Source organism: Chionomys nivalis, chromosome 8 (genome assembly GCF_950005125.1).
Source record: "Chionomys nivalis chromosome 8, mChiNiv1.1, whole genome shotgun sequence".
In the NCBI taxonomy this organism is placed as follows: domain Eukaryota; kingdom Metazoa; phylum Chordata; class Mammalia; order Rodentia; family Cricetidae; genus Chionomys; species Chionomys nivalis.
The window spans coordinates 35,565,850-35,579,044 of NC_080093.1; the positions used below are offsets into that span (position 1 = coordinate 35,565,850).

A 13,195-nucleotide genomic window follows, 5' to 3' on the forward strand; every position below is an offset into this window, starting at 1 on the left:
CTAAGACTATAATAATCTGCTCTCCCATGTCTACCTGCCATTGCCCTTCCTAGCACTTGTAACAGGCAAAGACTTCCTCTTCTCCCCAAAACAACATCCCTTCTTTCAAACTTAAAAAAAAGTTATAGCTTCTGGAAATTTTATAACTTTAGTTACTGAGAACAATAATGCCAGTATTGGATTTTTGGTAAGCTGAGGGTAGAATCTCGCATCAGAAGAGAGGATTGTTCAACTTTTAAGATACATTTTTAACAATAAAATAATATATCTTAAGCACTATTTATTCTTTAAAAATTTTTATGCGTGTATCCAATGTGTCTAGAGCATTTTGACGGCTGTGGTTGTGGTCAAAAGCTCAACCAATGGACAAGGAACTAGTGTAGTTTGCCTGAGAGTATTAGTCATTGTGGAGTACATGGTTGCCAGTCAACACAGGTACTCAGTAAACAAAGCAGAGTAACAAGGATTTTCGTATCTTCCATTAGTCATTTCTCTGTGTGAGGACTTTTAAATGCCTCTTTCAGTCACTTACAGGCATATGGTAAGAAGTGTTGACCAAGAATTGCCTTACTGGGCTACAGCAAACCAGAATGAGTTCTCCCCCTCTCTGTTTTAGTGCCCTCTAATCTATTGTCATTCTTAACCTTTAGTTTTTCAAGAAAGAAGTGAATTTTGAAGGGTTCCTAGATCACTATTTACCACTCAGTTCTAGCCCATGACTGGCTAATATAAGACAGAAATATTTTGGTACTGAAGTATTTCTGGGTGGGATTGTGTGCTGTTTGGACTTGTTTTCCCATTTTCCAGAGATCCAACAGGTGGGACATGCCCTGAGAAAACAGGAGTGGGCTTGAGTTGGTAAATGCAGATAATATGTAGTATGTAATGTCTGTGCTATCAAAACATGCTCTAATTTTGCACGTTTGGAACTTTATCCTGAGTTGTATCATGAAGACACTTGGATCCTGGAACAGCCTATCTGTGTCTTACAACCTGCATCTGACAAGGCTTACTACCTTTTCAGCTGCTCACCCAAAGAACACTGTGTCTGCCCTACATTCCTGTGAGATCCTTATAAATGCATCGCTGGCTTTTAACCTTGTTCATCACTCCAGTCTGATCTCTACCTGCCATCGGAGCAATGTTGTAAAGCACAGGGGGCGATCATCTGTAAGTTCTTAGATCCAAACTCCTTGTAATTATATCAGAGTCTTTGCTAAGTTTTTCATGTCTTCACTGAAGGTCCTGGGATTCTGTACCTGCTTGCTACCCAGAAAGGTCCTTCCACAGCCGTCCCTCTCTTCATTCAAGTCCCTGCTTCAGTGTCCTCCTCCTAAAGGCCACACCTGACTAATACAAATAGCCCTCCTGACATGTACATGCGTGTGCCCACAGATGCCTTCCTCAGCTTTATTTTTCCTAATAGCACTCGTTACCACCAGATAACACATATTCAATTATTTTCCTCTTACCCTCTTTGTCTTTGAATTAAACTCAATGAATTTTTTTCTGCTTTTCCAGATCTTAACCAAAGCAGATCTATATTAAGAGTTTAAAAGATATTTATTCAGTAAAGAAATAATTGGCATTGCCCCTGGTAGGTTAAATTTGCAGTTTAAAAAATTGAGGCTGGTTGACTAGTCTAAAGCAGGGAACTTCTCATGTCTAAAATAATTCTCTTCTTTAAATAGAGCCCTCGGTAATCCCTGACAAGGCTTTCCTACTGACTGGTAGAGAGGGCTGTGGATGGGATGATGGATGTCAGAGTGCACATCAAATGTAAAGACAGCCAGTGCTTCTGTTACTAAGAATTGGCCTGCTGATGAGAAAGGGTTTAAGGGTCTCCTGAAGAGGATATACTTTATGTTTAAAGACGTGTACTCCATAAGTTGATGCCATTTGTGCAGGTAAACAGGCTCGTGGGTAGGTTACTGCTTTGAAAGCTCTCTCCTCTGATTGATGAGGCTTGATGTTTCAGTAGGAGACTGTTGGATGTGTCCCGATAGTCCTAGAACCACCATGGGTATAAGAAGGGGTGGGTAGGATGGCTACCATTGAATGTCTAATTTTCAGGCAATTGAGTTCTTGTGATTTCCATTTTGGAACAGGAAATGCAAACACAAGAGAAGTTTTTAGAATTTGTAGAATAAGGCTTAATTATATAAAAGGATGAATCACTAATTTCCAATTATGATACAAAGCAAATGTATGCTCAGATAAGAAGGTAGAATTGCTGTTTCGAACACTGAGCAAGGTTGTCACGAATGTTGATATTCTTAGGCTGATACATGTTATGAACAGGTCTGCTCCCCCTCCCAGGTCTGTTCTTGGGGCTACTGTGGTTGTCATGGGCAATTGCTCATGCTGCTAAGTGAATGGAACCTTTTCAGGGGGCCTGATCACTTTTCCCATCTGAGGAGCTTGCTGCTTTTTTACCCCTTTGGGTCTGAACACAGTAAAGAATGAAGTCTGTCTTATAACTTAGGGATTACTCACTCATCTAGTGACTTCCCATCTCAGGTTTTCATAGACCCAGGGGGACCAAGGACAATGCCAGGAAATCTTTAGTGAGTTTAATGGCAGAACGGTAGGCTCTAACTCATGACATCTACTGCCCCCACAGATATATTCTTCTTAGCTTCCTGTGACTTCTGGAGTCTGTTGGGCTTCTGTAATCCATTTCTTGCTACTGCTCATACTAGCAGAGTGAGAGGCTGTGGGTTTCTATGCTGCCTCAGAATCCATCACCAAAATAAACCCTTTAACAATTGCCTCTGTGCTCCTGCTCTGTATCCACATTCCTTGTATGGGTTCCCATTTATGAGTACAAACTCAAACTGCTGCCTTTTGTGACAGTAAAGCAATGGTCCAATGTCTCCACAAGTATGATATGATGGGTCCATGAGTTATCACTCCAGAGACTGCCTCTTGTTGGCTATCCCCTAATGTCCCTAACCATCTGCCATGGTCATCCTCATCTTCTAGGTGTCTGGACTCTGCTGCTCACTGGCTTGAGGAGATTGATTGGTCAGGATCCTCTATGCCTGTCCCTTGCTCAGTCCCTCCTTTCCTGGAAGGCAAGTTGTACATTCAGCACTTTGAACCCCTTTGGAGAAAGACATTCTTCCAGATACATAAATTAAATACCAAAAGGTGTCTCTTTGGAATGAAGAAAATGCACCCTATTGCCAGGGCAGCTGTCAAGCATAAGGCTCAGCTAACAGCCCTGGCCCCTCTAACGCTGGCTTGCGTATCCTCAGCTGGTATCTAACTCACCTAACCACACATCCACCTCCCTTTATACATTACAGCATGGCTGGCTCAGGAGCCACCAGGACCTGCACAGGGATGGGCTTTGCTGGTCTAGCAAGTGTTTCCCATTGACCTGTACTCAACTTAATCTTGAGTTTTTTCTTGTGTCCTTGTTGCTCTCCTGTCTTTCAGTTTCAGGCTCATTTCTCATTAAACTCTCATGTCTAACCCAATAGCAGGAGAAAAATTACCACTGCTGCCTAAAATAGTGTAAAATAATCCTAATTATATAGCATCTCCCCGTTCATTCTCTCGAATTCCCAGATGAAGTGTTTTCAACAAAGCTTACCATCTGACTGATGTACCCTTCCCCAATAAAGGCTCCCCTTGGGTTCCAGCTGCAAAGATTCAAGAAAGGAGTTTCCTAACATAATTTTTATTTCAGATGAGCCAAATTTATTATTTGAGATTTCACTCTGAATAGAATGAAAGAATAAAGCTTGGCTAAGTTAGTAGCAGGAGGGAAAATGAGAGAGGGGAGCCTAGGAAGAAAAGTCAAGGCCAGAGAGGCCTGACATCCCAGCTCTGTGAGGAAGGTGGCTATAGGAAGTATGATCCTTTTGGGGCAAAAGCAGAGTAGAGAGATGGGATTTGCACCAGCTGAACCACATGGCACTGAGCTTTTGAACAGTAGCCGAAGAGAATTTCTTGGAATTACAGGCTTTGGAATTGTAATCAACCATATCTAAGCTTCTGTGATACGGACAATTACACAGTCTGAACTGCCCAGTCCCTGAAGCCTCGTATGTCTCTTTGTGAAAACAGAAGATTCTTCTTCTGAGGGAAACTTTAGTAGGTGGTGGGGGAGCATCCTTTCTTTTCACAGGCAAATGTTTATGTGACAACTTCAGTACAGAGCTCCCCAGTCCTTAGGAGAAATGACCACAGCCATCAGATATGTAGCGTGTGGCTTACACACGTGCTCCCATCCATCAAAGTGCACACGTAGCTGGAGACAGCGAATGTATACACACATAAATATAGAAACAGTGGTCAAGTTTGAGCAAGAAGTCTGCCCTGGATGCTTTAGTTTAGAAAAACATTCAACCCTCCTGAGACTCCTCTGTGCTAAGATCAAAGCCTGATTTGTTTTTGCCTTTTTCAGTCACAAAAAGGGGGGGGGGGCTTAATAAATAGCAGCCATTTCTCTGGGGTGCCCTTCTTCTGTGGGTACTCTGAAAAGGATGTCAGAAAAGTTTGAGAGAAGGCTTATCTGCATTCCTGAACCCCAGATGGGGCTGACTTTTGGATGTGTAAAATACTGAGCTTGAGCCCAGTCATTGTGTGAATGTTCTCAGGTTTCTGCTTGTTTTCTCCTGGATAAGTTCCTTCACTCCATTTACTGGCTCAGGAAGAGCCATGGCTGGTGCATTACTGTTTCCTTGAATTTCCCTATCATCACTGCACAGGATGCTTAATTACTTAGCATATTCCCTAGGAGGCATGGGAGTGGAAATAGAGGCTTGCTTACTTGTGTTTATCTTCTGGAGTGAAATGTGCTTTTCCAGTTGTCTGCGGAGTTTCACCTCTGCTCCATATTTTCCCGTGGTCCCGTTATCAGCCAGGATGAAGTGGGAATGCATGCTGTTGAGGACGGTGAGCTTGCTCATGGGGTTGGACATGGTCTGGTATGGCCGGACTACCTGCAGGCAGCAAAACGAAGCCGATGTCAGAGAGGAGAAAAGAAGACGTGAGACAGAGGATGAGAGAGATTGAAAGAAAGCTCAGTGGTTCTCTGGTACAGTGAGGTGCAGCTGACACCCTCTCTCTGGAGCGAGAATAGAAGAAGGATTAATGGTAAAATCCCATTAGAAGGAAGACTGTTCCTAGAGAAGTGTTTCTTACTAGATCTACAGTTTGTTCCTTCATTGTGTTAGAGTCATGCTCTGACGACTGTTTCATTCAAAAATGATATCTTGTTAATGAGCCAAATATCCTTTCTAAATTAACTCATGTATTTCTTTCTTCCCTCCTTCTGTCATGTCCATGGTTTAATAGGTAGAAGTCATTATTATGGAGAACGGGGTCAGTTTCAGGAGTTGGGGAAGGGGCAATATTTTGCTGTTGTTGTGTTTGTTTGTTTTGTTGTTGTTCAATCTCAATTAGCAACCAGGAACTCTGTTTTTTAAAATCAACAATATCCTTAATAACACTCCTTAAGTACAAAAGAGCTTGACTATAAAATAACCCTCTCAAGAGATGAAATTGAATCAGGCCTAAAAAGTTCATCTCTATTCTATTCTCTTTATCTCTCTCTCTCTCTCTCTTACTTTTATTTTAATTTCAAAACGATTTTTACTCTGTAAAATAATTTCAACACAGTCTTTGACATCTTTGCTATCAAAAGTCGTATCTTTTTCAACCTGTTGCTTTTCATATAGGATCTGCATTCCACGTTACAATCCTATCTGTCATGCGATATTTATTTTGTAGACGCAAAAGTAAAGAAGTAGATATATGAGTTACCCAAAAATTTAGACAAATAATCAGACTTTACATTCAATGCCTGATTCAAAACTCTGAGCTTATGATTTTTTTGCCATGCTGCTTAGAGCAAATCAGACATACATTGTATTGGCAAACGATTGCTAAAATATCTAGGTTAGAGCTTCAGCTGGAGAGGGAGAAAAGAGGCCATTCAATAGGCTCTCTGCTGCACATTCTCAGCATGGTTACATCTGCACAAAATCACTGAAATTGACAGAACAGGAATAGATGCGACTGGGCTCTGATTTTTGTGTCTTTGTGCAGTGCATCCATTAATTATACAGAGGAGATGTACTTGTTTCTTCCGGCATGTAATAACTCAGCATGCAATGCTGGCGTAAGATTGAGTCGTGTGTTAAAGGCATTACAGAGTGATTTAGTGAGGGCAGTTTTCAATAGCAAAGAGCTCATGTAAGTCATTTTTTAGACCCTGATCTTGATTGAAAACCTACAGTGCAATGGGCCCAGAAGATGAAATGTACTCAATAAACGGAATGAATAGGCAAACCCGAGACAGTCATGCTTTTGTTCAAACCTGGGAAGGCAATGGATCTCCTCTTTTCAGAATTGTTAGGGAGCTGATCTGATTTAAATTTAAAATGCGTCTATTATTATGAAATGGTCTCCAGTCCTGTTATATGTGTCCTAGATTTTAAAATAGCATTAATATAATGCCAGTGCCCAGTTTCATTTTAATTGCTCCTTGTTGATTTTTAAAGCTGATAACCTTGATTGTGGCCTCGAAAAACCTCATGGGCAGTAGTCAATTGCTGTCTTGTCCAGAACAGTGAGTGGGATTCTTCCAGAATGAAGAGGCCTGCATTGGGAAGCTAGTCCTGCACGCTGCAGCACTGGGAGAGTGGGTGGCTTGTGGTTGAAATTTCCATTTGTTGCCACTCATATTTGATCATAAAACATTCATCCTACAGGGGAGTGCATGCTAATAAATATTAATGCTTTGCTGGAAGGCTTAGCAGAAAGACTTTTCCCCTGTTCTGAAAGTGCCTCTCCAGTGCACATTGGACAAAGGCAAATGCTTTAGTTACGGTGCTGGACTTCAGTGGCAGGTCCCGAGGACTCAATGCCGAGGGGATGCAGAGGGGCAGCTCTATAAGAGGCAGAGGAAAATGGAGTTCTGGAGGTTAAACAATGTGGGATAGTCATTTGTGCTATTTCTCTCCCTCTCCCCCTCCACTTTAAGTTCTAAATCTACTTAAAGACTATTAGTAAAAGTAAAAATTTCAAGTGGAATAAAAAAGGAATAAAGATTATTGTGAATTCAGCTGAGTACCACATCACAAAATAAAAGGCAATTACACAGTCTTCCTGTGACCGTCACATCTCTTTCCTCCCTTATGGAATCCTATGTCCACTGGTGCTTCAGTCTTTGGGTGTGTGACAACCTTCTCTTAGGAAATATAGCACAGGAGTACTTAGGGAATTCTATACACCTGCAGATTCTGATTTCTTCATTATCCAAATCACCCTTTCTTTTGTTCTCATGTGTAACAATATAGGTTGTCATGTTTTGGCAGAGACCTTGTCTGCCAAACAGAGAATATAAATCTGAAAAATGAGTAAAATTCCCCCGTATTTCTCTCTTCTTTGGAGGAAGCTTTACAGGATCCTGGAGCATCCCCAACAACATAAATCAAGGGAGGAACTGCAGTTCCGTTCATGGCTGTTGAAACCCGAGTCTCCTCATTTGCAAAAAGAAAATAATAACACTGCTGACCTCAGGGGGACTGCTTTAGATCACACATGTGAAGTACCAGCCTCACTGCCCAGCTCCTACCAGGCTTTCTAGAAGTATGTATTCCTTAGCTAGCTGTCTTATCTCTTCTCCTAAGTTCCCTCTTACCAACTATATGCTTCTAGTTGTAAACTAGTGATCAAAACATAATATGGGATAAGTCACTCACTTTTTATTTAGATCAGTGAAAGAAGAGGAAGAAAATCAACCATCTGTTGGCAAAATATGCAAAATATGTTTTAATTTTCACATCCCCTAAGGCATCTAAGAGGGTGATGGCACGCAACTATTTGTAATTATCTCCAAACTTTCAGTACTTTAGAGAAATGTATTTTGGTCTAACTTGCCTACAAAATCCATTTAATAGTTTTCATTACAAACATGTCTGTAGTCTCTTCTTATTAGAGTTACAGTCTGCGTATCTACAAATATTTCCTGATCATTCTTGTGTGTTTTCCAAATAGAACAAATATTGCTTTTTTCATAACAGGAATACAAATGTACTTCTTCTTCTGACATGTTTTAGAGGCAGCACAGCAGTTTCATCACCAAGAACTCATACAGAGAGGACGGCTGTCTTTGGAAGTGGTATTGCTATGATGGTGATGTATTCATTGTACACTGGGTGATTGTGGATGCTTCTCAGTGGGGACTTTGTGAGAGGTTACATCAAAAAGATCCATAACCTGTATGGGGTAAAATGTCCCCTTTCGCTCCTAAGAAGTTAGGAGAACTGAAGCCATGTATTTATTCCTCCTTGGAAGAATTGAGAAGGCAGGCACCCAAATAATTTTCTGCATTTTATTCTTGAGATCATAGCCTACATCGAGGAATGTTGAGCAGTGTCTGAAAGGCTTTTTAATCAGTCTTCATGATTGGCAAGTAAGTCGACTTAGAAGTGGACCTTAAACCTTTCTACTCTCTGGCCATCACTGATCACAGTTGTATAAGTAATAACTTTTTTTTCTTGTCCATCAAGAAAAAGTGAACACATCTTTACTTGTTCATTCATTGCATACCATTTAGTACTGCACTGTGCATTTGATAGAATTCTGCCTCATGCCTCTATGTACGCCTTCGTTCTAAAAGAGATCGCCTTTGAGGAGTGAGATCTTCCAAGAGATTATGCAAGGCATTAATAGGACATGTCCTTTATGTGTTGATCATAGACTGTATTCTGAACCTGGCCTTACATCAGTCATTTGCAGATAAGTGCTGGAGCTTTTCTAAGTATGTTCAGGCATGTCATGGTCTCATATAAGAATAGTTACAAGAAATCAATGTATAAGAACTATAGTTAACTATAGCTACTACCTTGTAACCTTGGGCAGATATCTGAATTCATGGCTCATTACTTCATAAATTTCTTGAGGACAAGCAGCCTGTGATGTGATGGCACTATGCTGAGCTGAGGACATACATGGTCATATGTCAAGATAATATCTCCTAATAAATGTTCAGGATATGCTAAGTTTTCTTATCTGTCAATGACAGGACTCATAACTTCTGGAATCTTCCTCCCTCTAACACTCGAGGCTATATACACTTTGCTAGAAAACACGCTTCCTGATCCAAGGCAGTGGAGAACAATGGTCTAAAATGAGTGCTGGCTACAAAAGTAAAGTCGCATCCTCTCTCATGCTTTGCAACCTCGTCTCTCTTCTGGCACTCTGTGCAGTGCAATGGAAATTTGGCTACCCAAGATGCCTTTTCCTAACAGAATTGAGCTGGGATAAATTGGGTTTTTCTCTCATCAATCAGAGGCCCTCTGCAGTTCCAAGTCCATTTCTTAGTGACTTGTATACCAACATGACCCAAACAAACAGCAGAGTTGGGGACAAATGGCCTAAAGAGTCACCTTCTCCTAATAGCAACATGGCTTTAATGTAGGCCAGAAGAAAATAAGCATTCATTGACCACATCTAGCTTGCGTGCACTGAGGACAAGAGCCCATGGAGTAACGCTTCATCTTTATTTTATCCAGGGCTCTGTAAGGTTCTGAGATGCGAGGTGTCTTGGCCAAACGCGTTCCACCGCTCATTCAAATCTAGATCTGAAGTTCCTTTTTAAGCCAGCACGCATTAGGAAGGAAACACAGGACTGTCTCATTTTAAATTTGTAGAGGATGCAGTTGACTTTGCTACTGGGCATTTTGGTTACTGACTTATCTGGGTTTGGAATCCTTCCGACAGCTGGGCACACTGTTTCCTGTAGAGCCATCTAGAACAGTTATTTAGGAGGTCAGGGAAGGGACCAGCAGGGAGCCAGATGGGATTGTATTTTGGTGGGAGAGCAATGAAAGGTGAGATTCTCTGAGGATTCTGGCATCCCCGTGACTGCTGGGGAAAGGGGGCACTGCTGAGAAGCGGGAAGCAACCTTTGTGTCAGAGATACAGTAGCGTGGGGACTGAGGGAAAGAAATGAGAAAAGGAAAGGCTTTCTCTACGCCTTCACCCTCAGAGAGGCGACAGCCAGCGGGGCCCTGGCTGCTCATTTCATGTTCAGCCAGTGCTGCTGCTAAGGGTAGGCATAAAGCAAACGACCCGAAGCTCAGCTGCTGCCCATTGGCTCAGCAGTCCACACGGGAGTCAGTCAACCCAAGGACCCATTTTCAAAGAATGCTCAGATCCCTGAGCAGTGGGAGTAGCACTAAACGCTACAGGTGCATCAATGCCATCTTTCTGCAACTCTTTGAAAACGCGTCCCTCAGGGTGTGTCGCACAGAGTTCTGTGACGCTCATTCTATACGGTATGCTGGGATGGAATCACCTCCCTTTGGCCAGGCCATCCTGAGGGGAGCCATGTGCCACTCACTACTGGTGGTGAAAAAAGGCCCGGAGGAGGGATTCCTTTCTCCAGCAGTCACCGTGGCCCTAATGGGGGCGAATTTAAAGAGTGTTCAGAAAGTCCTTGGAACTCTTCTCTCGGTCTGTGTCGGATGCAACGACTCACCACTAAGGGATAAAGCAAAAACTGATAGTGTATAACCAGAAAAGGCTTCCCCTTAGCTTTCCTTCTGTCAGATCATGTACTCGGGAGAAAGCTGGTACCATGTTGGGAAGATGGTTTCGCAGCTCTTTGAAGAGGTACACCCCGTGACCAGGAACAATAAACAGCAACAGCCTAGTGAGTGAGCTGTGCAGAATCTCAGACTGTAGTGCTGCACAGTTGCCATGTGATCATTGCCTCAAGAGACCTGCATCCAGAGCTTTACAGGAAGCCGCTCGCAAATTCCTTCCCCAGTAACTGATAAACCAGTGTTTTGTTACTTAAGCCATTACGTTTGAAGGCCGTTTTAATGCTTCCACAGATAAAACTACCCTGTATTACTATTGTCTTTCTTTAAGACTTCAAAATATGTCTTCTTCTTCGGACTAGTTGTTGTAAATAATTTCATGACTGCTGTTACCCTCTGCCCCTAGGCATGAGTCCTCATTGCCTAGAGTTCCTGCCCTGTGCTTTTGGTCAGTTATGATGTGTGCTCCTTTGGTGACCAGCATCCTCCAGTCTCTTCATACTGCTGAACAAATTCCTCCCCTTTGTATTAGGCAGATGGTCTGACTTCTGTTCTTGCTAGTTGATTAGGGTAACTCTACGAATTGTATGTTTTCTATGTCTCCATATATAAATTGAGGCTAGTATTACAATCACCTTATTGAGATATCCCCCCCCCCAATGCAATGGTTCACCTTGTGATTTTTCAACTTTATGAAGATATGAAAAGCAATAAACAGTCAATAGAAACTACCAAGTTTTTCTGGGTTAGTGATTTTCTATCATAATGTTTTGTAGCGGCAGCAAACCATAGCATCCAGGTATGCATATGGTTAGAAAGGTAAAGGATTGATTTGGTACTCTACAGTGTCCCATGGCCACTAAACCATATGAACTATTCAACACTCCACTTCAAAACAGACTCAACCGTAGGTCGATCTAAGTATCCTGAGCAGTTCAAGGCTGACTGACCTAATAATGCCCATTAGGTTAGGCATATTAAATGGATTTCAATTTATACTCTTCATGGCTCACAGTGGGATTATGGCACATAACCTCACCACAATATACCCTAAAGAGTAACTGAGAAGCAAACCTTAAAGAATGATGCACTCAAATCAATTAAGGGTACAGTATGGTAGCACTGGCTAAAAATCCCAGCCGCATCCTTCACTGCTCATGGAACACCTGGAAGTTGACTCAATCTCTTTTTTTGAAAAAAAAAGTTTTGAGATTTTATTTGTTCTTATTTTATGTGTATGGTTTTTTGCCTGCACAGATGTCTGGGTTCCATGTATGCAGTGTCTTGGTGGCTAGAAGAGGGTAACAAATCTCCTGAGACTAGAGTTATAGATGGCTGTGAGCTGCCATGTGGGTACTGGGATTCAAACCCCAGTTCTCTGGAAGAGGAGCCAGTACTCTTAACCACTGAACCATCTTTGGAGCCCCAACTGATTTAGGTTTGCCACCAACAAAATGAGCATAATGAATGATAATTATTTCTGAGCACCCTGTGGAGAACTAAATGAGTTTTTATGCAAGGAGCTAGGTATCTGGTGGTTCTTAGTACAAAACTGTTAGTATAATAACTGATAATGATAAATTTCCATTCTAAAGCCCTTTTAATATCTTGACAGAACCTTCCAAGTGTAACTTCTTCCCTCTTCTTCAGTTACAGATGGTTTCTTTTTTTTCTGTCTCCTAAGCTTTGGACTCTTTACCACCTCATGACCCTTCTAGGATAATTTTTGCAGAAGTATCATCTGTCTTTCCATAAACCTTTTTCCATAACCACTATGTGATGAAGCTCAAATCCATCTTGTCTCAAGGAAGAGTCCCTCACAGTGTGACTCCCATGGGCTACCCCATCTATTACCCTTATACCCCAAGCACCAATGGCACACATTGTTTTTAATCCCTTACATTAGAACTGCATAGACAACCCCACCTCTCTCCTGTTCCCTGGAACATCAGCACCTTCTCTGCTGCTTAAATCCCTCACCCTGGGACTCCTGTAGATGACCTGTCTCTCCTTGGTGATGCTGCCTTTCTTCTTCTGCCTGTGCTTGCCTTTTTGTCACGCCACTAAAGCAGTTTGGATCAATGTGCCAGTGATGTCTAAACAACAGTTCTGATTCCAGGCCATCCTTAGTCTGTCATTAGCACTTGGCTCCCTTTGCTCTGCCTTTCTGAAGCACCGCCTTCCCCTCGCCATAACTTACGGTTCAGTCCCTACATCTCAGCCCTTCATAAGTTCCTTTTGTTGGCTCTTTTCCCTCCGTTTGGCCACTAAATTGCAGAGATCATCAGGATCCAGGCTTTCTTTCCCTCCCTGTCCACCCTCTCATGGTGATGCCAACCACCAGGATGGCCTGATTGCCATCATCTGAGATGACTTCCAAATCCAAGCTTGTAGACAAATCTTTCTGCTTTTGCCTCACACACCATGTAGCTTGCCAGAAATCCTCCTGGAAATGTCTCAAGGAAACCTCAAAGTGAACATGCTCAAATCCAAATTCATCATTACCTTCACCAAAACTTTGCTTCTGACACAAGTGATCCTTACTATTGCCTTGGCAGTTTGCCCAGAATCTGTGTGGTCCAGGCTCAGCAATCTCTGACTCCGCCCTGTATCACTAACAGATGTCG

At 42.2% G+C, this 13,195-nt stretch overlaps 1 protein-coding gene across 16 annotated transcripts in view; it reads right to left on the reverse strand.

Moving 5' to 3' along the window:
• Positions 1-13,195, reverse strand: part of Trpm3 (transient receptor potential cation channel subfamily M member 3) — a 492,783-nt gene that overhangs the window by 217,451 nt on the left and 262,137 nt on the right. For all 16 annotated transcript variants that reach the window (XM_057778232.1, XM_057778230.1, XM_057778228.1 and 13 more), the window contains exon 6: positions 4,784-4,955. In XM_057778232.1, coding sequence (XP_057634215.1) covers positions 4,784-4,955 — 172 coding nt within the window. The remainder of the gene's footprint in view (positions 1-4,783; positions 4,956-13,195) is intronic.